Consider the following 25,795-nt stretch of genomic DNA (forward strand, 5'->3'; position numbering starts at 1 on the left):
AATATTCAACATGTTTTTTTGTTCTATGAAACTTTAATAATTTAATTTTAGTATACGGAGGAACATAAAACATCCTATTCCCACTTTGAACGTCGTTTTGTGTATACCTCGGTGCCATCGGGTTGTACCGCAGGGTAATAGCCTTGACTTTCGTATTTCGAACGCATGTATGTGATATAGCCGAGTGCAGTTCCAAAGCAAACGGCTCCAATAGCCATAATTACTAGATTCTAAAGCGAAAAAAAGTGTTTGTGTGGAATTTTGTTCGAAAAATCAAATAAAATGAGATGATGGCTTACTGGTTTCGCATATAGCTCAAAGTTAACCGCTCGAAATAAGGTGGTACTTCGCATCGACCTGATTCCTTCACCAGGCTGATATTGCGGCTTCTTCTCTGGCTGTGGTACTTGGTTGTCACTCATTTTCTTTTAAAACCGCTTTGATTGAAAAAATTTCCCCGATCCCTAATATATATGCTACAATGTTTTAAGAGTATTATTATGTCATGTGTTTGATTCAATGACATTTAACAGTTTGATATGATACATAACCTCAAAAATGTTACGAATGAATTGTCAGAAAAACAAGTGTTTCAATTTGTTGAATATGAAAAGAATTTATTCGATTAAATCATGATATTTTAATGCTTTTGAGGACAATTTTTGATCCACAAAACATACATGGTTTATTTTTGCTCGGTTGTTTTCTGTTTTGGTCGTATGAATGATTAAATGGATCTCATTTAGACAGCAATTGGTTCAACGAATCCGCAGCATTTTACTGGATCGAAGAGAAAGACATTCAAATGTGGTGCTTCCTTTTGCGAAACGGCCTTAATCACCTCTTGCGATAGCTCACCGCCCACAATGGCTGCAACCGGCGAAACCTGGGCAAAAACGTGAACGAATGCTGTGTCTGGTACTAGTCCCTTGGCAATTTCATCACGAATAGCAAGTAATTTGTGCAGATCATCATTTCGAGTGCTTGGCTGAGGATCACGCTGTTCGGTGTCACGGAATCGTTGCAAAATCTTAGTGATGACATAAGATGACCCATTACGCTTCAATTTACGAGCGAAGAATGGAGCAGTGTAATCAAAATCAACTACATCCTGTAGTGGTGGGAACGCGAGTGTTCGCATAACATTTGACTTAACGGTTTCTCTTTTCGGTTTTTCAGCTCCATCTGAAATAATTTTGTGCTTGGTGATTTCTCTGTGAAAATAAAAAATAAAATGTTTTTGAAAGCAAAGTAAAATATAGAAATATCCTAATAAACATACTCTGAAAATTCATGTTCCTGTAGATCGGTGAATGTGTACCCATTCATGCCCCAGACATCGCCAGCGAAAAATTTGATGCCTTTCAGGCGACAAATGTTGTCGACACGGATCAAAATTGGTGTTGGCGTTTCAATCAAAATGACAACGTCGAATCGGTGGAAATATTCGTCTGGTTTTTCGCTGACATTTTCTTTGTCCACAACAATTTCGACCATTGGATTTAAGGCCTGAGCACGGAACAAAGAAGCTTCTGCACGATTCAGTCCAACACTTTCATGCGGAACCAGAAACTGTGAACAAAAGTCGATTTCTGATACTGGCTTATCATCCAACAATGTCACCGACTTTACACCGGAAAGAATTATATTCTTCGCAACTTCAGCGCCCAATCCGTTCAAGCCACAAATTAAGATGCGTGCTGCCCGTATTCGTTTCTGCGAATCCAAACCCCAAAGTCTTATTTGACGATCGTATAATTCGGCCTCATCTTCTGTTAATTCGATGCCATTGTTTTCAACCATTTTGGCGTTTGAACTTATCTGTTATGGATATGAAAAAAAAATCGTTTACAAATTTATTGTTTCTCAAGACACTATTGATTGACGAGATGACCAATGACAATGAAATCGAACAACGCCGACTAACACACAAACACTCTTTCAGTGTGTATAGTCACAAAGTTTGACATTTTTGACAGGTATTTGAGATTGTGACAAACGACCGAAGCGTTTTGATTACATTCGTTTACGGCTTAAAAAAGAATACCGTGACCATAACAATCGAACCAACAAACGAGATTATTCTCAAAATTTAACCAAAAATAACATTGCTTTGAAAAAAAGGGATAGTTTAATTACTTAAAAAATCGTTTGTGATATGGTAGCCATGTCTCAGTTAAAGAAAGACACAAATCCGGATGAAAATCAAATCACAACCGAGAATCGAAGAAGCAACGAATCAACTAGCCAATATCAAATTCGTCCTAGTATTGGAAAATCATTCCCAATCACTGGAATACGAGAAATTATTAATGAAGTTTTGCTGCAAATACTTGATGGTAACTTATAACCAATATGTTCAATACAAAAATTGTCAGTTAATATTAAATAATACATTAAATTTGATGTTTTTTAGGAAAAGAATACTCCAACAAGGAGGTATCGGATTGGTGTCGACAAATAGTGAATGAAATTAACCGGCGCATAAAGGACCTCGAAATTCCACGCTACAAACATATTGTACAAATTATGTTGGCTGAACAAACGTATGTATAGTACAATGAAGTCTTAAGCTTTAAACTAATTGTCAGAAAATTTTAAAAACTATTCAGGGGAGCTGGATGCAGATATATCGCGAGATGCCATTGGGATGCCAGTTGTGATAGCAAAATATCCGAACATTACAAATCGGAAACCATAATTTGCATTGTTACTGTATTTGGAGTTTATCAATATTAACGAAATATTTAGTTGTATAATTAGCTTTAATTAGCAGCTTTAATTACATACGAATATAGATTTATCTTAAGTCGTCAAAGAATGTTTCATTAAATAAATTCAATTCACACAAATACATCATATTGGCACTTTGAAATGTTGACCTTGTACCATGATAGATTTTCCTTGCTTTTTGCTTTCAGGCAACGTTGAAAATACAAACTGAAACAATGTGGAAACAATGTTAGGTAAAATTTTGGTGATGAATTAAATTCAGAACGATTGATAGGCTGATACGTACACGTGGTGATTTCTGTTTTGTACTCATGTGGCCGATGCAAAACGACTGCGTTGTGTGGCTCCATAAGAGCTCACCATCGCCATTCTCTGCGTCATAGACCTGAAAAAATACAAAAAGTTGTGTTAGAACCGAAAAAAGTTAGAAAGTACCAGTCTTTTCTCACCAGTGTCAAGGCACCACCATATACTTCGTCTAAATGTTTTAAAAATGGAGATTCGAGGAAATCATTTTTGAACGTTTTATGTAGCGATAAAATCGAGCATTGGTCATTTTTTAAATTAGTCACGATTTCGCGGGCTAGTAATGTCCTCATCAAATATTCACCGTTGCCAGTTGTACAAGTAGCAATCGATTTATTCTTCTCTTTTGATGCCCAGCATCCAGCTCCATAGCATGCAGCCTGTCCAATTCGGCCCGATAATTTCAATATAAGACCACCCGAGCTGCAGCCAGCCACACAGTTACCTAACGAATCAACAACCACAGCACCAACCGTATCTAAGGGAGTAACTTTTACATTAAACGTATTTTCATATTGCTCAATATTTTGGCGATAGTGATCGTAGGTCTTGCGTGCTTTATTTGAAATCATATCCTCCTCGTTTACCAACGGTAAATTTATTTCTTGCGCATACTTAACGGCACCATCACCACATAAAATCATTGGCGGTATGCGATCCATTGATAGTAATTTCGATTGCCGTTCGCAGAGGATACGTGCCAATCTGATTGGGTTTTTCACTCTTGATAGATTCGTGCATGCGCCAAATTGTCGTGTCGCACCATCCATAATCGATGCTTCACATTCAATTCTACCGTCCCATGTCAAATTTGACCCATAACCAGCGTTGGTGTAACCGCAATTTTCCAGTGCAACGATGGCCGCCTCGCAAGCCTCAAGCGCTGTACCACCGGACTTGAGTATCGATGTTCCAAGTAGACATGATTCCTTGCAAATTTTCTTGTACTTTGTTTCATTTACACAATTACCCGCCCCTAAAATTTCAATCAATCACAATTTACTACATTCATCCGGACAAGTTTAACTCAATATTCATAGCAATATTATACTCACCCGTATGAACAGCCACAAAACCAGCCATAATACATTTATTGGCGTTTATGTGTTTCAAATTGTATAAATTTGCGCATGAGGAAAGCGAATGGCCTTCCTTTTCTCGCCAGTCTCGTTTTCTCCGCTGGTGGTAAAATCAGAGAGTTTATTTTGAGTTAAAATTTAAAGTTTGACAGTAAAACATGATAAACAATGGTGTTTTTATTCATACATACACACACCATACCGATTGTATGTAATTGAACGGATTCATTGAGAGAAATAGCATGAACCGTCGCCGTTTTGCCCATTTGTGACAAACACACATAGCAGAAAAAAAAGTTTGGTTATTTTCGACAGCAGTAGAGCAATAGAAGCAGCACTATTATATTGGCATTCGCGACTTTTCGTCATTAGAATAGTCATTTTTCCGCTTTTGTACCGAATATACACTTATCAAATTTGCAAAAGTCGGATTAACATTTTTTTTGACACATTTTAAAGTAACAACCAATTCAACTGAAGAAAAAGACGTCAACTCTGTGTGTGGACAAGCAATTAAATCACTTAAATTATCATGGAAAAAGTTAGTTCTGTCGCTATTTTAGATGCAGGAGCACAGTATGGAAAGGTAATGATTTATTTTTATAATGCACTTTTTACAATGACATTCTGTACGTTGTCCTGGAATTTGATGGAGAAACTATAATTATTGCTAGGTAATCGACAGACGTGTTCGTGAGCTAAATGTTTCATCAGAAATATTGCCACTCGATACGATGGCGTCAGAATTGCGTGACTATAAAGCAATTATTATTTCGGGTGGCCCAAACAGTGTTTACGATGACAGTGCACCGCAGTATGATGCCGATATATTCAAGTTGGGCATCCCAATATTGGGTTCGTACTATTATATTATATATTTTCTGATATATCTATACATATAGGTGATTCATGAAAAAATAAAATGTCACATTTAGAATGCATACTAAGATATACACAATACTACGTTTGTTCTAATTGAATTTGTGCCACTTTCAGGAATATGCTATGGTATGCAAATAATTGCCAAAGAATTTGGCGGTGAAGTTCGGAAAAAGGAGGTACGTGAGGATGGACCAACTGAAGTCGATGTGGATTCAAAATGCCCACTATTTGAGTGAGTAGAATTTAAAACGTTATTTTAAATTGATTGTGTTTGTGTGACGTGAGAAAAACGTGCAGATCAGAGGTTCAAGAAGGGGTTCAATATAAAGTTTAGTATTGTTGACCCTGATACAAGCCTCTCAGATTAATAGGAGTGATGCTCGAGAACAACTTGGTATTCATTAGAGATAATTAAAATATCAAGCTACATCGTAAGCTTCACAGGCATTATTATTATTAGCGAAAAATATTTCTTATCAGTAAATCAGTGACCCATTCATTATAGACAAATTATTAGTTAAAATATAAACCATGTAGCAATTTATTTATGTAGGCACGTTTCACTCTGAAAAATACAAAATTTGTATTTTATTCAATTTCTTTATTAATCCATCTAACAGTAATTTAGAGAAACAACAACAAGTTTTATTGACGCATGGCGACAGCATTACCGAAACTGGCGATCGATTGAGACTTTGTGCATTGTCAGCAAGTCAAGTGATTGCCGGCGTGTGGAATGAGGAATTTCGTGTTTTTGGCGTTCAATTCCATCCAGAGGTAAGCAAATCATCGACTTTATCAAATCAACCAATCGTATGTAATGCTAAACGTGGTTTGCAGGTTGATATAACCACAAATGGTCAGCAAATGTTGCGTAATTTCTTGATGAAAATCTGTGGAATGATGCCAAACTTTACAATGGAGTGCCGTAAGGAGAGTTGTATGAAATATATTCGCGAAAAGGTCGGAACAAGCCAAGTTTTGGTGCTGGTTAGCGGCGGTGTCGATTCGACCGTGTGTGCCGCATTGCTAACACGTGCTCTGAATCCAAATCAAATCCACGCGGTTCATATTGATAACGGTAAAATTGGAAGGAAAAAACAAAACAGCACTTTTAACAATAGAATTAAGCTTTGCATTTCAAACAATACGGAATAATATTTATTAAATTTGCAGGGTTTTTGCGAAAAGATGAGAGCAAGGAAGTCAAAGAATCTCTCAACCGATTGGGTTTGAATATTATCGTCAAAAGTTGCTTCTACAAGTTTTTCAAAGCAACAACCACGGTGCGAAAAGCCAATTCAACGTACAACACTGAAACTCCAATGCTTTGTTTCGCCATTAATCCGGAAGAAAAGCGTAAAATTATTGGCGACACATTTTTAAAAATTGCCAACGAAACTATGCGCGAGTTGAATTTGGATCCAAAGAATGTGTTCCTAGCACAGGGAACACTGCGGCCAGATTTAATTGAATCAGCATCAGATTTGGTTAGCAAGAATGCTGACACTATAAAAACGCATCACAACGACACCGAACTCGTTCGTCAACTGCGTGCTGCTGGACGTGTGGTTGAGCCACTGAAAGATTTTCACAAAGATGAAGTGCGTAAGCTTGGCCGTGACCTTGGCTTACCAGATGCTTTGGTCGATCGACATCCATTTCCAGGACCTGGTTTGGCTATACGAATTTTGTGCGCATCAGAACCATACATGGAAAAAGATTTCGCTGAAACTCAGGTATAACATATAAAATTTGCAATGAATTCATTTCTGGTTTGTGAATGATTCCATTTATCTAATGTATTGTTTGCGCATGTGTTACACAGGTTATTGCTCGTGTAATTGCCGAATACTATTCCAAGTCACACAAAAATCATGCACTACTCAACCGTGTTACGAACGCAACCACACCAGCTGAACAAGCGGCATTGGAAGAAATTTCGAAGAAAATGAAAATCACTGCAACTTTACTGCCAATTCGAAGTGTTGGTGTACAGGGTATGTTGTTTATCGATTCATCTACAATTGTTTTCTACGTGAGATATTATTCTGATGATTTACTCATTTATCTATTGTGATGGCCTGTACACCATATATACAGGTGACTCCAGATCGTATAGCTACGTTCTAGGTCTATCGACGGAAGATACACCTGATTGGAAAGACATGCTATTCTTGGCCAAACTTATCCCGCGCATTTTACATAATATCAATCGTGTTTGCTACATTTTCGGTGGTTCAGTTCAGTTCCCGATCAGCGATATTACTGAAACGAAGATTAGCAAATATTCATTGGCCCAGCTAAGGCAAGCCGATCACTTGGCGAATTCAGTAAGTTTGAACCGCAGATGATCAACACATACCTAGATTTAATTTAGATCAGCTTATAATATATCGATATTATTTATAGATTTTACACTCGAGTGACTGTATGTCAAAAATTTCACAAATGCCTGTCGTGTTGATACCAATTCACTTTGATCGCGACCCAGTCAATCGAATCCCATCGTGCTCTCGTTCGATCGTTCTGAGACCATTCGACACAAATGATTTCATGACCGGTGTTCCGATAGTTCCGGGATCAGACAAATTGCCGCAAATGGTAACTCTCACTCTCACTTACAGAACATCCATTACGTATTGAGGAATTGTCAAATAATATTTGTTTGTTTCACACATCTTAGGTCATAGACAAAATGGTGCGAGCGATTTCCGGAATTGATGGCATAACTCGTGTTCTGTACGATTTGACTTCAAAACCACCAGGCACCACTGAATGGGAATAGAATATTGCGATATTGCGTTTTTTCTGTTAATTAATATAAAATCGAAGATGCATTTTCACGTGAAAATAAGTTGATATTATAACTTATTTATGAAAGGCTGACAAATTTGGTCATTAAGTGAACAGAGTAATGAAATGTATGACATTGATGTGGAAAAAGAAATCGATGATAAAAAAAACTTATCATTTCAAGTAACAAAATAATTGAACAAAGTAAATACAAACCAACTGCTGCAAACCAATTGTCGAGTCAGCAATTTCCCAATTATCTGATGCTAACCAATAAACATTATTTTATTACCATAAATTTAGCGCTTTTTGACTATATGAATTCACCAGAGTAAAACGATTTTCGTCTTCTGTCTTTCTCTTTCCCTCTCCTCCTTCTTTTTGAACCTATTTCTATGTTGAATTAAATGACTAAAACAAGAATGTGTATGATTTTGTTTCAATTTATTGATGCATTTTGAATGATATTACATATACGAAATTTTGAATGGTTGTCAATGAGAGCAAGGTTCACTCACTTATGTGCATGAATTAGATTTTTTCTTTGTACAACGAGAGAAGTAAAACTATTTTTCCAATGGAGCATAATTCAGCAGTTTTTCGATAAGATCCACATGTCCCAAGAGCATTCGTCGACAACAGTATCGCTTCAGGCCAAGTGCGTCGAGAGCATCACCTTCCGTATATTCGGCTTGCAGCAAACCCAAATATGCTTCCCATTTATTGCCAATGACTTTACCGCAAGTAAAGCAACGAATTGGAATAATCATCCTCGCCTTTTATTTACTCTTCCAACAAAAATAAGTATGATAAACGATGAATAACAACTTGAGTGTTTAAGTTTTGTTGTGAAATTCTAAGACGTGCACCGCCAGAAATGAAAATGCGTTTTGTACATCTGTCAAATGTGCGTCTCCACAAATGGCATACATGCTGCTATAGAAATGTATATTGTTCTTTTGTCACATAACAACATGTGGTGTGTTGCCAGATGCAAACTTCTATGTGCCGAGATCATAGCTTACACTAATCAATTTTCAGAAATGAAATAGTCTATTCAATTTTGTAATAAATCTTTTTATTTCCATATCCTATTTTAACGAAAATATGTTGAATATGTATATTGTATAATCCACTTAATTATAATAACAATTGCAAACTCTGCATTTTCTGGTGAAGAAAAATATGTGCGTCATTGAGTCGATATAATGTCCCAAATACCATTCACCAAAGTCATAACAAATTTCGATTTCAATTCAAAATACATAACACCGGAAACGTTTTTGGAAATCATTTAAATACGCGTGGCTATAGCACTTTCAACTCAGTCTGAAATTATATTTCAATCAACGCACTCATACATCAAATCAAGAGTTTCCAACCGCTGTAATAATGAAATCTGTTGTCACTTTGCTTTTCTTCTTCTGCTGCTGCTGCTGCTTTTTCGGATATAGTCTGACTGCTCAAGCGACATCGACCGTCAAAGAGACCATGGATTTGGAGTGGAATAAGCTGAAATCATTGCTGCCTGTACCAATTGATCCATTGAAATTGAACCCAGTGAACCAAACCTTCTGTACTTGTGGAGTTTTTCTGAGCGGACAATTCAAAAAAGGATCGAGCGAACCACCGGTGGGTCATCCAGCGTTAATGCATGAACAAGACAGCATGTTCCCGTGCACACAAATCGGAGCCAAACAATGTTCAAACAAGTGCTTGGAAATGGTAAATAGCTTCTGTTTATTTTCAATTTTATTTCAGCAAAAACAGTTCAAGAACTGAAATTTTGATATCCAACTGAACCAAAACATATGATCTTATTTTATCAATTTGATTGTTCATTTTCAGGTTGCAAAACATTTGCCCAACTCTCCGACCATCCTCTGCGGAAGCATCGACCGTGATGTATTCAGAGAACGCGCCTACTTGTTCATCCAAAACTGTAACGGCACATGGGTGAACACCAAATTATCGGCTGGACGAGAATTTTGCTGCAAAGATGGCTCTCCATACAAATGTCCAAACAATTTGATTTGAAACACGTCACTCAACAATTAATTTAATTTAATTTAAGTAAATTTTCAATAACTATAAGCAAATACAAGCCACATTGTTTTAGTTTTGTTTCTGTTGTTGAATAAATGTTTACATCAAATTTACCGCCACAGCAAACACTTTGAGTTTTCTTTCTTTTTCTGTGTAGAATGTCAATTTTTCTGACATTTAACATAACCTCTATATTTTGCTTTTGTTTTGAATATGATAAGTTTGAATGACAGGTGTAAATAAAAAGCGTATTTTAGTATCTAGGCCACTATGCAGGTATTACAGCGAATATTTGCCGTTCAAAATACAAAATGCTTGCGTGGTATGCTACGACATTTTTGTTACAAGCCTATCAAAAGACCCACGTTAAACATACCGGCAAAAAGTAGAGTTGCAGCACAGGCTGATGCTGAAAAAAATCAATCTCTTTCGAATGTCCTGAAGACGCTTATTTCCGCAACGGGCCCCATATCAGTAGCAGAATATATGAAACATGTTTTGACAAATCCCAATAGTGGCTACTACATGTTGAAAGATGTGTTTGGCGAAAAAGGGGATTTTATAACGTCTCCAGAAATTAGCCAGATATTCGCTGAGGTAAGAACGGAAAATTTGAGTCGAAGAAATAACCAAATGAATCAAAATAAAAATTTCAGCTGGTAGCCATTTGGTGTTTGTCGGAGTGGCAAAAGTGTGGATCACCGGGACCGCTACAGGTGGTTGAACTTGGCCCTGGCAGAGGCACCCTGTCACAGGATATACTTCGAGTCTTTGCACAATTTGGTTTGTCTGACAAGTTTTCCTTGCACCTGGTTGAAGTTAGTCCATATTTGAGTGAATTGCAAGCAAAACGTCTTTGCTGTCAGCACACTGAAACCAAAAAAGGAGATCTTGATTCAGTTCCGTACTACCGTAAGGGCGAATCTGTGTCGGGAATCGAAATATTTTGGTATCGTGAAATCAAACACGTGCCAAAATCATTTTCGATTTTCTTGGCTCATGAGTTTTTCGATGCTTTACCCATTCACAAATTTCATCGGACCGATGATAACAGTTGGCAGGAGATTCTAATCGACACAGACAAAACAGAAGAGAACCATTTTCGATTTGTGACTTCGAATGCAAAAACAACAATGCTTGGCCTATTTTTAACACGACCCTGGATCGATAAAGACGTCCAACTCCCCAACGATATCGAATACTCAGCGGAAACTGAGCAGACAATTGATGTGATGGCCAATCGTATCGAAGAAAATGGAGGATTTGCCCTTATAATGGATTATGGTCACTCTGGCGAAAAAGGTGATACGTTTAGAGTGAGTCAATTACATTTGAGTATTAAATAAAATCTCTATAAGTTGACGGTATTAATGATCAACAACTTGCTAATAGGCGTTTAAGAATCACAAACTACACAATCCCTTGGTAGACCCTGGAACAGCCGACGTGACAGCTGACGTAAATTTTGCACATATCAAGATGATTGCAGAGCATAATAACCGAGTTGTCACATATGGTCCAATTGAACAAAAAGATTTCCTCAGTCGAATGGGCGGTGAGACACGCCTTAAAAATCTAATGGACAAAGCAGCCTCTACGAATGATGCAAATTTACTAAAGTCTGGCTATGATATGTTGACGGAACCATTGAAGATGGGTTCACGCTTCAAATTCTTTGCAATGTTCCCAAAGATTCTCGAAAATCATTTAAAGAAATTTCCTGTAAATGGGTTTTCCGTGCCGAGCAACAAAATCAGTTAGTTTTCATTTTCAAATAAGAAAGTTTAATTTTATAATTCAATTGAATTGTAATTTTTCTTGTTTTTTTGTTTCATAATATATTTAAAAATTTCGCATTTTGATAGTGTTTGAACTTATGCGCGCATTTTTGAGGTTATGTGCAAATGACAGATGAATCAATGAACTGTGTTTTTTTCGAAGTCGAAAAATGCTTTCGGCGCTGCAATCGTTGAGGTATTTGTTTTTGTTTTTCATATTGCGTAGATTCTTCTCGATGTACAACGACATAGCAATCGAATAAAAGAAGAAGAAGACACTAATCAAAGTAGTCAAATTCTTTAGGAAAAAAATATCAAGAATATTCATTATCAACTTATTCTTAGCGATTTGGAATCGAAGAAAAATACGTAAGTAGAAATCGAAAGAAAATGTTATATCATTTTGAATAAATGAATTATTCCGAAAATATTCATAAGTATCGATTGCCAAAAAGACATACGCCTAAAAACATGCCGGCAAAATGTGCACATTCATCAAATTATTATTTTTTCGTTGATTTTTCTTTTTCTTGAAGCATTTCACGTGAACATGTCTTGCCCAATCGGTACTGATGAAATAAATAAGCTAAAGCTGTTTATCGGCTTTTGCTCTGAAAATCCCAGTATTTTGAATTTGCCTCAGTTGGAATTTTTCAAAACATTCGTCGAAAAACTTGGTGGCCAAATTCCGACTGGGGATCCTGGAAACTTCTCCGGATCCGCAGATGAAAAGTGAGTACGAATAAATATTAACTCATTACAATTAACAATCAATATTATCTTGACGTTAAAAATGTTGTTGCGCAATAAAGAAACATGATAGAGTAGCTTTTATTTACTAGTACATAGTTTATTATGTTGTTATCCAAAACAAAAACAGACCAAGTGAACAGAAGAAGCCGGAATTCACGCCCACGGCGGAGCCAGAAGTGGATGACCCTGAGTCAGATGTTGACATCGAAACTGATGGATGTGTTGAACCGGACAACGAACCTCCGCAACCAATGGGAGATGCTTCGAAGGAGCCAACAGATGAAGAGCGTGAACAGGCTAGTGATTTACGTGGCGAAGCAGCTGGGCATTTCAGCGAACAACGATACCAAGACGCTGTCACAAGCTACGAAAAAGCCATTCAATTGAATCCAACAAATGCACTGTTCTACGCTAAGCGTGGTCAGTGTTATCTCAAATTAAACAAACCAAATGCGTGCATTCGTGATTGCAGCCGTGCATTGGAATTGAACTGCGACTCGGCAGCCGCATACAAATATCGCGGTAGAGCCTATCGTTTGCTCGGAAATTGGGAAGCATCGGCAAAAGATTTGCGTCAAGCGTGCAAAATTGATTTTGACGAAGAAGCCGATGAGTGGTTGCGTGAAGTGCAGCCCAAAGCACAAAAATTAGAAGCACATAAAATTAAACAAGAACGTAAAAAGGCTGAAAAAGCAGAACATGAACGATTGGAACGCATAAAACGCGCACAGGAAGCCAACAAAAGGGCTGCCGAGGAACAAAAGCGTCAAGAACAAAGTTTTGGTGGTGCAGCAGACGATGGCGATGACGATGAAGATTTCGACCAAGCCGATCTGCTTAATGCATTCAAAGATCCAGAAGTAGCAGCAGCATTCCAAGACAGTAAGTACCAATGGTTTTATTTATTCTGAAAACTGATGTGCGCATCAACCGCGGTTGATTGATTTATTCATTTTGATACACTGTTTTTAGTCATGACGAATCCAGCAAACGTGGCCAAGTATCAATCGAATCCAAAAATTATGAAACTCATCACAAAGGTAAGCACTGGATAAGCACTTCTCGAATACATTTTTTGTACAATAAATCTTTTTGAATCCAAGGTTGGCTCGGCGATGGGAAATAAGATGCCAAATGCTTCAGCAGCTGGAGGCGGTGGTTTCCCTGGCGGTTTTCCTGGTTTTCCCGGATTTGGAGGTGGAGCACCGGGCTTCGGAGCACCAGGAGGGTTCCCGAATTTTACTACACCGCCACCACCAACATCGAACCCCAAACCAGACCTGCACGATGATGGCCTGGACTGAATCAGAACGCAAAAAAATGAAGTGCTTAAAAACATTTCATTCGTCGTTAGCATTTAGAAATGTTATTTCACAGATTTCAACTGAAACATTGGCTTAATTATATTAACATAACGGCTACTCGTTTTTTTTTTCATTCAAATACATTCATTTAAAAAAAAAATAACCAAGAGGTGCATTTTTTAATCCCAGCTCATAAAACTAAAGTATAGAGTCATAGTATCCGATTTGAAATAAGATTCAAGTCAAATGAAATAAAAAAAATTGAAGAATATATGAAAACTGTCTCTTTCACCTTCTTTTTCTTTTCCTTTTTCTATAACTCTGTTCACAGTTCATTGCCAAATTTATAGTAGGTTCGATGACCCGAATAAGGAGGAAGCTAATTTAGTCGACGAATATTTACGTTTGGACACGAGTTGTATATGTAATTGCAAGAAGAAGATTTATCTTATGAGTCTATTAATTTTCAATTTATTAAAAAAACGTATAGACATACGAATGCGCTACTATTGAATTGGTATACATTATACTCTATTGAACTATTATTTATTATGGCAGTTTTTCATCAGTTGCTTCTTGTTTTGCTATTCGTAAAAATATGTAAAATGAATAAATTTCGAGAATGGTACAAGTTATTTGAAACAGCATTGTAATTAATTTGGGTTGTAAGGAACAGTAAACTCTAAACTAACATTAAGTTCCTTGACACTGTCGACGCTAGTCGATGCTGTTAATCAATCAGATTGTAGTTGTTCTACTGATGGTAGTAATTATGTGGTGGATGAATCCGTTGTCTGCGTCGTGGCGCCTGTGAATGCTGTTGTTGCGGTAAATGGTAGCGTCGATCGGGGAAGAATCGACGACTTTCCGGAGCGGCGACCAATTCCGGTGGTGGTTGAACGGTTGGTGGTTCGTATCGTGGTCTCTCCTTGCTTCTCTCAATTCGACGGCAAACGGCGCATCGGCTGATCATTTTAGTGTGGTCCGCCTTCAATGTCTGTTGTGATGGTCTGCTGAATTGTTGACCTTCTTCGATCACAGCCAACCAAAATGAGGCGAGCTGATCATAATAGTTGCATTTACCATGTCCGTGGCATTCGATAACTGGTTGCGTTCGGAATTCTTCAAGACAAGACCCCGGTGATATTAGATTTTGACCAAATCCACCGCTGTTGTCAGTTGTTGACTGCAAAAAATAGCATTTAAAGTGAATTTATCGCAAAAAGTGGGTAGGAAACAAACAAGCTCACCATCAAATATGAGTATCCAGTCCACAATTCTTCCCAATCGGCCGGACAGTCGGGCAATTTCATTGACTGACTGTGAACGGCAATGATGCGAGTTCGTGTTTCGCACACTGAACATCTGGAAATATAATTTTGAATGTCGTTGGCTGGAATAGGATTCATCATCGGAAGCATGGGTTCTTCGGTGGACAACCACAAGCTGTCATCGTTGTTTTCTGCATAGCTACACACGTTATTGATATCACAGAACATGTATGGCATTGTTGAGAATCGAAGCATACAAGAACCGGCCAATCCAAGATCTTGACCAACGGCACGACTCGATCCGATCACACTTGCAAGTGAATATCCTTCCCATAGCTTCTCTGATCCTGGTGGACACTGCGGAATTTCTGTTTTTTGTGAATGGCGAGCAAATACGAAACCGCGTGATTTGGGCTGAGGTGGTATTGGTGCATCGTCACCTCGACCTCCCTTTGCTCCCGGATATCCATCTAATCCTCGCAATCCTGGTGGTCCACGTTCACCGGCCTCTCCTTTTGGTCCTGGTTCGCCCTCAAGACCTTGAATTAAAAAGGATTTATGCATAGTACATAAAATATATTCGAAAAGTGAAACGAAGTGAGTATGTTGATTAAGAAATCGAGTGCTTACCTTCTGGACCGGTTTCACCTGTGAATCCTCTTAAGCCCGATAGACCTTGATCACCTGGCGCTCCAGTGAATCCATCATCACCGCGTTCACCTTTTAAACCGGGTAATCCGTCGAAACCAGGCTCACCTCTTGGAGCCAATTCATATGGGAACGTATATCCGCGTTCACCTAAAAAAAACGTCGTATCAAAATGTGAAAATACAAGTTATTCTATTTAAATAGTACGTACTCTGAGGAAAGAGATTTATGGTTATGTTATATTTTTTGTTTTGACACTTATTTCACAACAAGAAACTCAAAACTTTGTGGTGATTTTCGGTACTTAATATATTTTGGCCGCTAAAGCACCACAAAGTTTTTTTTGACTCTAATCAAAACAAAAAGTATAACATAACCATAAATCTCTTTTCTCAGAGTAATATATTATTTTGAGTTATTTGATATGTCACTCGAATAAATCAAATTGTATTCGACTAGAATGTGTGAATATTTTTTTCTGTGCAAAGTGTGTTTCTACCTTTAATTCCCTTATCTCCATCTCTTCCATCAACTCCATGCCAGCCAATGTCACCCTGTGGACCGATCAAGCCAGATGCGCCTCTTGGTCCCGGTTTTCCCGGAAATCCGATATCACCTTGTTGACCTCTCAGCCCATTAATTCCGTCGATACCATCCAATCCTAATAAGTATAAATAAAATCGACGAATCAAAAGTATAAGTGAAGATATCTAATTTTGGTTGCTGAGATCAAATTTTTTAAATTGAGTCTTATAGTATTAGCTATTTACCTGGAAAACCTGCATCTCCTTGTTGGCCCTTCGGTCCAACAACCATGCGACCTACGATTAAAAGAATTCATTTTTGAAAACTGTCTTTGGGTCTGTATTTTTCAGAACAGAAAAAAAAACAAATTAACAAATTTTACTCGATACATACCTTGTGGTCCTCTTTCCCCTTTGAATCCGGGTTCACCTCTTTCTCCAGATAGTCCTTTCAATCCAGGAAGTCCATTGAGTCCAGGGGGTCCTTGATAACCAACATCACCAGCCTCTCCCTTCTGTCCGGGGTAACTTAAGCCCGGGAAACCAACAAGACCTTTAAAATCATAAGTTGAAGATTATAAATGTAAATAGTAAAAGTGTGTGAACAATCCTAAAAAAAGATATCCAATGGAAAATTAGAATTAAATAGAGTTTAGTTCATAATTTTTGTTAAGGTTAACATCCTCTTGAAAATTGACGATCAAATTAAACGAAATTCCAAAACTTACACAACCGTTAACACAAAAATTTTGGATCTGTTTTTTTAGAGAAATTTAGAATGATCAATCAAATTTCCACTCAGTTACTTTTAACCACATCGCTTCTCTATTTTTCTTTCGGGAGGTACCCTAAGTTTTTTTAATCAAAAGTCGATTTTTTGAGATTTTAAATTTAACCAATCGAATATGAGGGTAGAATCATGTGAAAACATCTCTCGATTTGATCATGTAAAAACCCAAAATGTTCGCAGGGGACCATACTAGAAGTTCAGAGGCAGCAAAGGTAGAAATTTTTTGCTTTTAGCTGTCAAACCGAAGCTCATGGTCGTGATTTGTTCATTTTGGTATGAAATTTGTCTTTTACATCTGGATCAATTTACACTAAATTTCATCCAAATTGCAATCTAAAAAGTGCCAAAATTTTTGTACGGGCTACAAGACACAAGTCAGAAACTGAACCAAAGTCCAACACCCACGGCGATGAAGCTACAACAACAATAACACGTATTTCCAATGTAAACATCCAGACGAGCTCTACTGACACGACGCTTGTGGTGATAGTTGAAGATTTCAATCACATAAGCGTATGCATCGCCTATATTCAAGTAGCCATTCGCGCAAACCGTATAAATCCAATGCTAGCGTGTCTGTATTGTGTGCATATATTGACCGCTCAACGTGTGTTATGTGTATGACCACTAGAGGCAGGTCGAATGTTGTCGTCAATATGGATAGCCGCGCCAACACGTGGGTGACTCGTAGACCGGAAAATGTCAAAAATGCCGAAAAATTGGCATTTAAGGGCTGATGTTTTGGTAACAGTTGTAGATATTGACGAGCCAAACAAAACCTTTTCATCAGTTTTTGCCGAAAATTGGGTGGGTTTTTTAACGAGGCGAGTTATACTAAATCATTGTAAATTATGAAAAATTGATGTAACAGTCTTGCACTATTTTCCGGCCAAACACTTATTTAAACCAGTGAGACCATGATTAAAAAAAGTAGTACTTGTGGCGGCACCTAGCGAGTCCATACAACTTTCATATAGTTTGTTTATTGAAAAAATGGAAGGGGAAAATGTGGTGGGGAAGTAGTTTATTGAATGTATATGCATACACGTTCCACTCGCCAGGGCTGGAATTCTAAGTCATTCCACCAAAATCGTTCGGAATTATTTTTTCCGTACGTAAGACTATATTGGAGTGAAAGAGAGAGATTCCACTAATTTTCAACATCCCATCCAAATTATTGCGATACCTATCACCCATCCTTTGAGTTATCGGAATAATTCCGATGGGATTTTGAAAATTAGTGGAATCTCTCTCTTTCACTCCAATATACGTACGAAAAAAATAATTTCGAATGATTTTGGTGGAACGACTTAGAATTCCAGCCCAGGAGGTAGTGTAAACTGACTTTTAGATGACATTCAATATTAAAATATACAAACATTGTCGCACTGTTTAAACCTCTATTATATTCAGCCAGAGCTTGGCGGTGTTGAATAAAAATTAAAAGAAATGAAACGGGTCGAAATGTTGCTATCAAAAATGGCTTACGAAAACACTGTTATGAAAAATTTGATATGGGGCCTGCGTCCTGATTTTATATGGTACCCCATATGCGTTCTTTGCGCCAAACCTATTTATTCGAGGTATATTTTACGAAACTGGCCGGGGAATTGGGATAAGGGACAAATTTTTTTTGGAGCAGTTTAAGTGGTACGATTTTCAATATACTTCAAATAAAATTTGTGAATACTTTCAAAAAGGGAAGAGTCTCATGAAAACCATGCGTATGTGGTAATTACCTGGTAGTCCATCATCTCCATAATCGCCTGGTGCTCCTTTAGCTCCTGGTAAGCCTTCCCGTCCAGGTAATCCATCAAGCCCCGGAGTTCCCGGTTCACCACGGTCAGCAAACGTACTGAGGTGTAAATGAATAATTAGTATATAATAAATAAATAAATTAGTAAATGGAAAAGTATTTTGAATGTTCAAAACAATTTCCAACATATTCGTTTAGTTTGAATCAATACATAGTACAAGAGACAACAAATGAAAGTCATTATTTACAAATTATGGATATATAATAAATGTCTTTTGTGTGTATATTGTATATGAATATTACCTAGCTGGACCACGAAGTCCTCTTAAACCTCTTTCACCCTGTTCGCCCTTTATACCTTTTTTTTATTATGAAGAATTCGGAATTATTTTCAGGTTTAAAAATTACTGTTTAAAATTGTTTTAGATGCTTTTTGATGACTTCCAATTTACCTGGTAAACCATCAAGACCGATTTCTCCTTGTAAGCCAAAGTCACCTCTTTCCCCGTGTCTTCCTCCAAAGCCCGGTTCTCCTACTTCACCTTTTCTTCCAAAACTACCTTGGAAGCCCGGTTCTCCTCTTTCACCCTTCTCACCTATTTCATGCATTGACGTCAACACATAAGTAAAACATTGATTTGCCTTATATAATAACATAACTCACCTGGAGCCACGTATGTGAAAGGAACAGCTCCAATTGATCCTGGACGTCCCCTTGGACCTTGTTCGCCCTTTTCCCCCTCTTCTCCCTGTGGTCCGACATCGCCTAAAATATAAAATACAAAGTTATTTGAGTCCTAATAAAGGGGTTGAGTCCGATTTAATATAATGCCTCCAGAGTCGCCCTCGGCGAGGCGTGAAGAGGCAGCACAACGGCTGCAGAGAACACTACGAAGAAAGTCTCCACGATTTTCATCGCCGATGTTGCAACAAAATTAAAGCACATCGGATGAATACTGCGTTTTGTGTACAATCTACCATCAAAACTGTCGCAGCATATGCAGCAAACACAAACGCTTCTTTTGTACCGCCGCTTCCTGCGATCACAATATGATAATTTTAACCGAAACGTGGCTCAAAAATGATATTAATGATGCTGAATTTTTTGACGATTTGTATTCTGTTTTTCGTAGGAATAGACTTTTTCCAGAGTGGCGGTGGTGTACTGATTGCAACCAAAAACGAAAAATTTGCCAACGGCATGCGCAGAATCGCTACCGATCCTGAAGTTTTTGTTATTTTTGTTGGTGATTTTAATCTGCCGCATGTGGAATGGTCAACCGACGATGACAATATTATGATTCCAACTAAATTCGCACCTAAGTCAACGGTCACTTTCATCTAAGGGCTTCAAGCGGGCGAACTATAGGGATATGAATGCACATTGCACACCTAGCAAATATCAACTTCACCGAATTATTCCATGGAAAGACTGACAATCACTTTGGAAGTGAACCTGCTGCACAAGACTTTGGACGTCGCCACTATCAAATTTGTGCCTACATACATCGTCAAATCGATATAAAAATGTCCATGGAAGAACAAATTCCTAATGACTTTGAAAAATAGGAAGAACAAGGCATGGAAACGCTACAGACGATCTATCACATCCGTATGCAAACCAATACAATTTCTGTTGATGATACTGCTTCTTCTTTTTCCCACTATGGACGCCTCCATTGTTACGGAAATGTTGAGAAATGAGTGCATTTAATGAAATGCCAATATCCGCGTAAGGCTATACTAAATAAATATGTTTTTAAAATTCGTTCTATGTAATATATTATAAATAAACATTTTTTCTAAGTATGCACCAAATTATCCATTAAAAATATATTTATCTATACCAATTTGATACGAATTTCAAAAACACATTTATTTAGCCTTACACGGATATTGGCATTTCATTAAAGGCACTCATTTTTACAACAATGGCGGCATCCGTATTGTGAAAAAGAAAAAGCAGTCCCGTTTAAGCAAACGCACACGGATGATATATTATCAGTCGTTTGAATGGAAATGTATTTTGACATCTTGCGATTTTGATAAACTCAACATGAAATTGTACGACGTGTGCAAGGTCAAAAATCCTAGAGGGGGGTAACATTTTTTGGCAGATGGGGGTCTAAAAATTGTGTCAATGGGTGTCGAAAAAAAAGTGAAGACCTAAAAAAAAAGAAAAAAGGTCCTCACTTTTGAAAATCGATTCTATCTAGTGTAAAACAGTCAAAATCGCTCGAAGGGGGTCTCCATTTTCAAATCCTAGATGGGGGGTAAAACCGGAACCCCCCTTGCACACGTCTGGCTACGATGATTCAACGACTCAAGATGCTCAGCGATCGTTCAGCGAAGAGTCACAGCAAACTGAGGAATTCCAGATCGACATCAATTTTGTGCTTGAAAAGCTACAAATTTTCAACGAATCATTGTCGACTGGCCATCGAGTGTGTCACCCATCTTCAAAAAGGGAGCGAGATCAAAGATTCAAAACTATCCTTGCATTGCTAAGCTCCGCACCGTGGCGAAGTTCTTTGAGCATTTGGTGAACGTCAAACTTCTGTCACTGGTACAGGACAAAATCACCAAAAATCAACACGGCTTTATGAAATCCAGATCTACTGCATTCAATCTCACCGAATTTACCTACTATGTCCAGAGAGGCATAAATTCTGGTGCACAAGTGAACGTTCTATACACGGACTTCAGTAAAGCGTTTGACAGAGTTAACCACAAGAGATTGATTCTGAAACTCAGATCGTTCAACCTGCCAGATAATCTTCTTGCTTGGGTGGAATCATACCTGTCAAACAGAACGCGATTCGTTAAGTATGGGAGCAGCGAGTCTAACGAATTCAACGAAACATCCGGCGTACCGCAAGGAAGTCATCTCGGACCAATAATATTTTTGTTGGTCATCAATGACATAAGGGACGAAATGGACGACGTATTCTTCCTCCTTGATCCCGATGATGTGAAAATTGCCAAAATCATCCATTCGAACACGGATGCTGAAGTCAAATTCAAACAAGTATCGGACCATAAAGATCTCGGATTCATCATTGACCAGAAGCTCAGCTTTGTCAAGCACTTTGACGCTATAACATCGACAGCAGCCCTTGGGTTTATCAAGAGATTTTGCTACGACATTACCGATGTTCAAACGCTCAAAACATTGTATTACGAATTGGTTCATTCTCATCTTGAGTACTGTAACGTTGTATGGCTACCAACTTATGCCGTACATATTGACAAGATCGAGAGCGTTTTGAGAAAATTCACACAGTTTGCCCGAAGGAATATCGTATAGCGGCCAACGGATACAAAAAGCGACTTGAAGCTCTGAGCAATGTCCGGACACTTTTTATCCGAAACTTGTCCGAAAATGTCAATGAAACTAAATCTGTCGTTTCGACACGGACGGACGGACAAAACATGATCGTATCTATTCATAAATTAGGTTATTCTTTTGCCTAGTCGAGAACCAAACTATACCCTAAATTGTATAAAAATCAAAAGATCATGTTTTCCCTGACTCTTGGAGTTATTTCCCTGTAAAATCAGCCAGTCTTTTGGCGGTGTTAATAAATAAATAAATAAATAATAAATACTCACCAAAATCTCCTTTTAAACCTGGGCGACCAGCAAAACCATCATCGCCTTGAGGCCCCTGAGCTCCAGGTGTACCGGACTCACCTCTCGGTCCAGCCAATCCTGGTAATCCTTTCAAACCGTTTCTACCTCTATGACCCGGCATACCGATCATGCCTACAAATCAAACATTCGATTATTGTGATTATTATCGTTTATTTTTTTTTCAACTTTTCAAATTTATTTTGATATTACATATTCCGATCCCTTGCTTTTTTTACCTTCATCTCCTTTTTCGCCTACTACGCCGAATTCTCCAACGTCTCCATGTTCGCCTTTCAAGCCTGATATTAAACATTTTTTAGTATTAGTGTAGGATAGATAAAAATGTCAGTATAATTTTCATTTTATATTGCATATTTTGTACATACCTGGGAAACCATCATATCCAAATCGGCCTGGTACACCAGCTTCTCCTTTCGATCCTTCTGCTCCATCATATACTTAAAGTCGAATAAAATCAATTTTTATTATATAATTTCTATTTATATAGGAGTAAAACCAACTATCAGCTAAAATTCAGCTCATCGTTCATTTATTTGTAAATCCAATACATGGAAGTGTATTACCGCCTGGCTACTTACCTAGACCTGCATCACCCTCTTCTCCTTTTGGGCCCATTGGGCCGGTTCTGCCATTGTATCCGTGTGGGCCAGTTAATCCGGGCCGACCCATTTCACCTTTAACACCTTTAAAAGAAAAACGAATGGACATCAAACTTTCGAATTCTAGAATCGTTGAAAATACGAACGCAGCCAACTAACCACTGAATGATGCTTCTCCCTTTTGACCAACCGCACCGAAGTAACCGTAGTCTCCTCTTTGGCCTAAATTTAAATTTCAAGTTTAATCCCATCAGAATATAAATCATATTTTAATATAAATGAATCCTATCTATATCTTCATGAAGATTTATTTCCAAAAGATTGATCTTAAGAGTTTTTCTACACACGCTCAATAGGCATATCGTGTATAGTAGTATAGTAATAGTATCTATCTTTTTATTATTTTATAGCACGTCCTACATACCTTTTCTTCCGTCAATACCATTGAATCCGTCTCTTCCTGTAGGGCCTTGTAGGCCATCTTCACCCTTCGGTCCCTGTAACCCAGGAACACCTAAAAAGGTTTAGTAGAAAAACATAATTTGTTAGTTTTTTCTTGACTCATTTGTTTTGTTTTTCTCAAATATTTTACCTCTTCTTCCAGTTAGGCCGGGCCTTCCAATGAACCCAACTTCTCCGCGGTCCCCTTCTTCCCCATCTGGGCCACGGATACCGAACATCCCTTTGAAATTTTTCGTCGAAACGAAAAGAATATTATAATTTTTACTTTTTATAGCAATTCAAGTGTTACAACAAACAAATCATATCGACTAAATCAAAATTGATATTGAAATATTTGAATCAAATTATACCTGGTGGTCCAAACGATCCTGGCTCTCCGATGTCTCCTTCATCACCCGGTCTACCTGGCTCTCCAACATCACCTTTGATCAAATGTATTAATTAGAAGAATGTCTTCTTTTGCAATGTGCAAAAGTATATCGCAAACCGTACAGATGAACTCACTATGATGAGCAAACATCTGTTACAAAAGCTGACGTCATTGTAACAAATTCACACATAGGCAACAAAATTCAAATCGTTCTTAAATTTGACTTTTGTTATATTATTATTTCTTCTCTACATAAATTCAACACCAATAATAACACTACGACTTTTTATGTTACCTCTTATTCCAGGCGCTCCTGGCAGTCCTGGCCAGCCGATATCTCCTTTATGGCCTAGAAACAATTGATACAAAATACAAAATGAAATAAATCAAGACTTTGACTGATCAATTGTTCTGAAATTACCTTTTTCTCCATACGGTGCCGGTGCTCCATCGCGACCTGGCTCTCCGGGTAGACCCATATCACCGTATACAATGTCACCTCTTTGACCTTTTTCCATTGAAGAATGAAAAGAGCAGCACATTTTCAACTGTTTGATTTGCATTTAACTCTGATTTGGAATTGTACTGGAACATTTCTTGTTCTGTATTTACCTTTGATTCCTTCTAAGCCTTGCCTTCCTTGAGGTCCAACAACTCCGGTTTCACCTTTAACACCTGCACAGACAAGAATGATGTGTGATCTCGCACAAATCAACCACCAATTACATAATTTTTTTCAAGTACGTTACCTCTTGGGCCGGGAGCACCTCGTAATCCTGCAGGTCCTTGGAAACCTTTATCACCTACTTCTCCATCATCACCGGTGACACCTAAAATTTACAACGTGTCATTATAATGGTTATTAAAGTGAAGTCTTACAAACTTATACAAAATTGTTACAGTGTATAAACTAAGTTCAATAATTATAATTATTGAAAAAATATAATAAAAATAAAGAGGATCATGATGAATCATGATATATTCTTTTTCCATTTTCAACCAAATGATCATAAAACTACCCAATTATGGTCCATTGGTTTGGTCCAAAATGTTTATTGTATGTTGTAATGTGATAAAATTACATGCCTTGTTCACCCCATTCGCCCATCAAAAGGCCGCTACCAGGTTCACCACGAGACCCTTTCACTCCTTTAAGTCCATCTATTCCGGACTCTCCGTCAATTCCTGGCAATCCACTAACACCGATTGGACCGTGATTACCCGGTAAACCTAAGTTGGGAAAAATTCAAGAAACCGGTTTTGAAATCTAATTTGAAATGTTCGAATTGAAATATTTTAATTTTGATATTTTTCAATAACACAGTTTTATTATATATATTTTGCATAATCGACGTTCAAACGCTCAAAACATTATATTACGCATTGGTTCAGTCGCACCTCGAGTACTGCAACGTTGTATGGCTACCGACTTATGCCATACATATAATAATAGACAAAATTGAGAGCGTTTTGAGAAAATTTACCCAGTTCGCCCGAAGAGAACACCGTACAGCGGTCAACGGCTACAGTATCACCGACTACAACAAACAACTTGAGGCGTTGAACATGACATCGTTGGAGCGTAGGAGAGTGAATGCATAAATTTTATTCATATACGACATCGTGAATGGGATCGCAAATTGTCCCAATGTACGCAACGACATCACGATTGGAGAGAGCGTACGTATTTTACGGCACACAGAATACCTCAAGATCAAAGACAAGCTCATGGACAAGCAATTCAGAGCGCAAGTGCCTCAAATGTGCAAGTTTGCAAACAAAGTGGCCGATCAGTTAAAAAATCAACCAGCCGTACAAACTTCATCTCATCGTTACGCAGCGAACGAAACCAAAAATTTGATATAAAATATTGACAAATTTTCATCTTACATCCCTACAGAATGTATAGGAATAATGATGTTTATCTGTAATTTTACACAAACTTTGATTTAGTTAGCAACATTGACTGTGATATAGCCATCCTTTGATTTGGTGATAAACTTTTGACCTGTTATTACTTTATAATGGAAACTACCTTTCGTGT

The 25,795-nt window shown here is 37.8% G+C and overlaps 10 protein-coding genes across 12 annotated transcripts in view; 5 read left to right on the plus strand and 5 right to left on the minus strand.

The window, feature by feature from the left end:
• Window positions 1–31: 31 nt before the first annotated feature.
• Window positions 32–518, minus strand: LOC129568396 (small integral membrane protein 8). The gene is made up of 2 exons (XM_055446208.1): window positions 300–518; window positions 32–230 (listed from the first exon to the last, which is right to left on the minus strand). Exons 1-2 carry the CDS (start codon window positions 420–422, stop codon window positions 75–77), a joined length of 279 nt encoding a protein of 92 aa, XP_055302183.1. The 5' UTR covers window positions 423–518; the 3' UTR covers window positions 32–74.
• Window positions 519–596: 78 nt separating this feature from the next.
• On the minus strand, window positions 597–1,939 carry LOC129568388 (SUMO-activating enzyme subunit 1). The gene is made up of 2 exons (XM_055446196.1): window positions 1,283–1,939; window positions 597–1,214 (listed from the first exon to the last, which is right to left on the minus strand). The coding sequence occupies exons 1-2, from the start codon at window positions 1,801–1,803 to the stop codon at window positions 743–745; spliced, it is 993 nt and encodes a 330-aa protein (XP_055302171.1). The 5' UTR covers window positions 1,804–1,939; the 3' UTR covers window positions 597–742.
• A 14-nt stretch (window positions 1,940–1,953) lies between these two features.
• On the plus strand, window positions 1,954–2,751 carry LOC129568394 (dynein light chain Tctex-type protein 2B-like). The gene is made up of 3 exons (XM_055446206.1): window positions 1,954–2,339; window positions 2,417–2,546; window positions 2,613–2,751. Exons 1-3 carry the CDS (start codon window positions 2,159–2,161, stop codon window positions 2,737–2,739), a joined length of 438 nt encoding a protein of 145 aa, XP_055302181.1. The 5' UTR covers window positions 1,954–2,158; the 3' UTR covers window positions 2,740–2,751.
• Window positions 2,747–4,440, minus strand: LOC129568384 (threonine aspartase 1). Its single transcript, XM_055446191.1, has 5 exons — window positions 4,310–4,440; window positions 4,095–4,218; window positions 3,183–4,015; window positions 3,020–3,118; window positions 2,747–2,940 (listed from the first exon to the last, which is right to left on the minus strand). Exons 1-5 carry the CDS (start codon window positions 4,382–4,384, stop codon window positions 2,857–2,859), a joined length of 1,215 nt encoding a protein of 404 aa, XP_055302166.1. The 5' UTR covers window positions 4,385–4,440; the 3' UTR covers window positions 2,747–2,856.
• On the plus strand, window positions 4,340–8,094 carry LOC129568375 (GMP synthase [glutamine-hydrolyzing]). The gene is made up of 10 exons (XM_055446169.1): window positions 4,340–4,704; window positions 4,793–4,973; window positions 5,115–5,232; window positions 5,621–5,777; window positions 5,841–6,081; window positions 6,177–6,739; window positions 6,829–7,000; window positions 7,104–7,333; window positions 7,413–7,604; window positions 7,687–8,094. Exons 1-10 carry the CDS (start codon window positions 4,651–4,653, stop codon window positions 7,786–7,788), a joined length of 2,010 nt encoding a protein of 669 aa, XP_055302144.1. The 5' UTR covers window positions 4,340–4,650; the 3' UTR covers window positions 7,789–8,094.
• A 129-nt stretch (window positions 8,095–8,223) lies between these two features.
• On the minus strand, window positions 8,224–8,713 carry LOC129568397 (DNA-directed RNA polymerases I, II, and III subunit RPABC5). The gene has a single exon (XM_055446209.1). The coding sequence runs from the start codon at window positions 8,564–8,566 to the stop codon at window positions 8,363–8,365; it is 204 nt and encodes a 67-aa protein (XP_055302184.1). The 5' UTR covers window positions 8,567–8,713; the 3' UTR covers window positions 8,224–8,362.
• Window positions 8,714–8,924: 211 nt separating this feature from the next.
• Window positions 8,925–9,968, plus strand: LOC129568395 (follicle cell protein 3C-1). The gene is made up of 2 exons (XM_055446207.1): window positions 8,925–9,521; window positions 9,645–9,968. Exons 1-2 carry the CDS (start codon window positions 9,189–9,191, stop codon window positions 9,831–9,833), a joined length of 522 nt encoding a protein of 173 aa, XP_055302182.1. The 5' UTR covers window positions 8,925–9,188; the 3' UTR covers window positions 9,834–9,968.
• Window positions 9,969–10,011: 43 nt separating this feature from the next.
• Window positions 10,012–11,899, plus strand: LOC129568379 (protein arginine methyltransferase NDUFAF7 homolog, mitochondrial). The gene is made up of 4 exons (XM_055446177.1): window positions 10,012–10,439; window positions 10,499–11,158; window positions 11,235–11,598; window positions 11,708–11,899. The coding sequence occupies exons 1-4, from the start codon at window positions 10,113–10,115 to the stop codon at window positions 11,755–11,757; spliced, it is 1,401 nt and encodes a 466-aa protein (XP_055302152.1). The 5' UTR covers window positions 10,012–10,112; the 3' UTR covers window positions 11,758–11,899.
• LOC129568385 (hsc70-interacting protein 1-like) lies at window positions 11,828–13,956 on the plus strand. Its single transcript, XM_055446192.1, has 5 exons — window positions 11,828–11,989; window positions 12,157–12,352; window positions 12,501–13,255; window positions 13,346–13,413; window positions 13,477–13,956. Exons 2-5 carry the CDS (start codon window positions 12,171–12,173, stop codon window positions 13,675–13,677), a joined length of 1,206 nt encoding a protein of 401 aa, XP_055302167.1. The 5' UTR covers window positions 11,828–11,989; window positions 12,157–12,170; the 3' UTR covers window positions 13,678–13,956.
• Window positions 13,957–14,125: 169 nt separating this feature from the next.
• LOC129568366 (collagen alpha-5(IV) chain) overlaps window positions 14,126–25,795 on the minus strand; it is a 32,580-nt gene continuing 20,910 nt past the window's right edge. For all 3 annotated transcript variants that reach the window (XM_055446095.1, XM_055446096.1, XM_055446094.1), the window contains 23 exons: window positions 24,838–24,981; window positions 24,501–24,581; window positions 24,364–24,426; window positions 24,173–24,259; window positions 24,047–24,100; window positions 23,732–23,803; window positions 23,512–23,601; window positions 23,344–23,433; window positions 23,079–23,141; window positions 22,899–23,003; window positions 22,686–22,757; window positions 22,536–22,598; window positions 22,279–22,431; window positions 19,331–19,432; window positions 19,119–19,262; window positions 18,970–19,024; window positions 18,650–18,765; window positions 16,515–16,673; window positions 16,367–16,417; window positions 16,096–16,257; window positions 15,579–15,746; window positions 14,928–15,487; window positions 14,126–14,863 (listed from right to left, as the gene is read on the minus strand). In XM_055446095.1, coding sequence (XP_055302070.1) covers window positions 14,432–14,863; window positions 14,928–15,487; window positions 15,579–15,746; window positions 16,096–16,257; window positions 16,367–16,417; window positions 16,515–16,673; window positions 18,650–18,765; window positions 18,970–19,024; window positions 19,119–19,262; window positions 19,331–19,432; window positions 22,279–22,431; window positions 22,536–22,598; window positions 22,686–22,757; window positions 22,899–23,003; window positions 23,079–23,141; window positions 23,344–23,433; window positions 23,512–23,601; window positions 23,732–23,803; window positions 24,047–24,100; window positions 24,173–24,259; window positions 24,364–24,426; window positions 24,501–24,581; window positions 24,838–24,981 — 3,086 coding nt within the window. In that variant the 3' untranslated portion in view covers window positions 14,126–14,431. The remainder of the gene's footprint in view (window positions 14,864–14,927; window positions 15,488–15,578; window positions 15,747–16,095; window positions 16,258–16,366; window positions 16,418–16,514; window positions 16,674–18,649; window positions 18,766–18,969; window positions 19,025–19,118; window positions 19,263–19,330; window positions 19,433–22,278; window positions 22,432–22,535; window positions 22,599–22,685; window positions 22,758–22,898; window positions 23,004–23,078; window positions 23,142–23,343; window positions 23,434–23,511; window positions 23,602–23,731; window positions 23,804–24,046; window positions 24,101–24,172; window positions 24,260–24,363; window positions 24,427–24,500; window positions 24,582–24,837; window positions 24,982–25,795) is intronic.

Source organism: Sitodiplosis mosellana, unplaced genomic scaffold, assembly GCF_009176505.1.
Source record: "Sitodiplosis mosellana isolate CC-2019 unplaced genomic scaffold, AAFC_SMos_1.0 Smas_scaffold_18, whole genome shotgun sequence".
Lineage (NCBI taxonomy): Eukaryota > Metazoa > Arthropoda > Insecta > Diptera > Cecidomyiidae > Sitodiplosis > Sitodiplosis mosellana.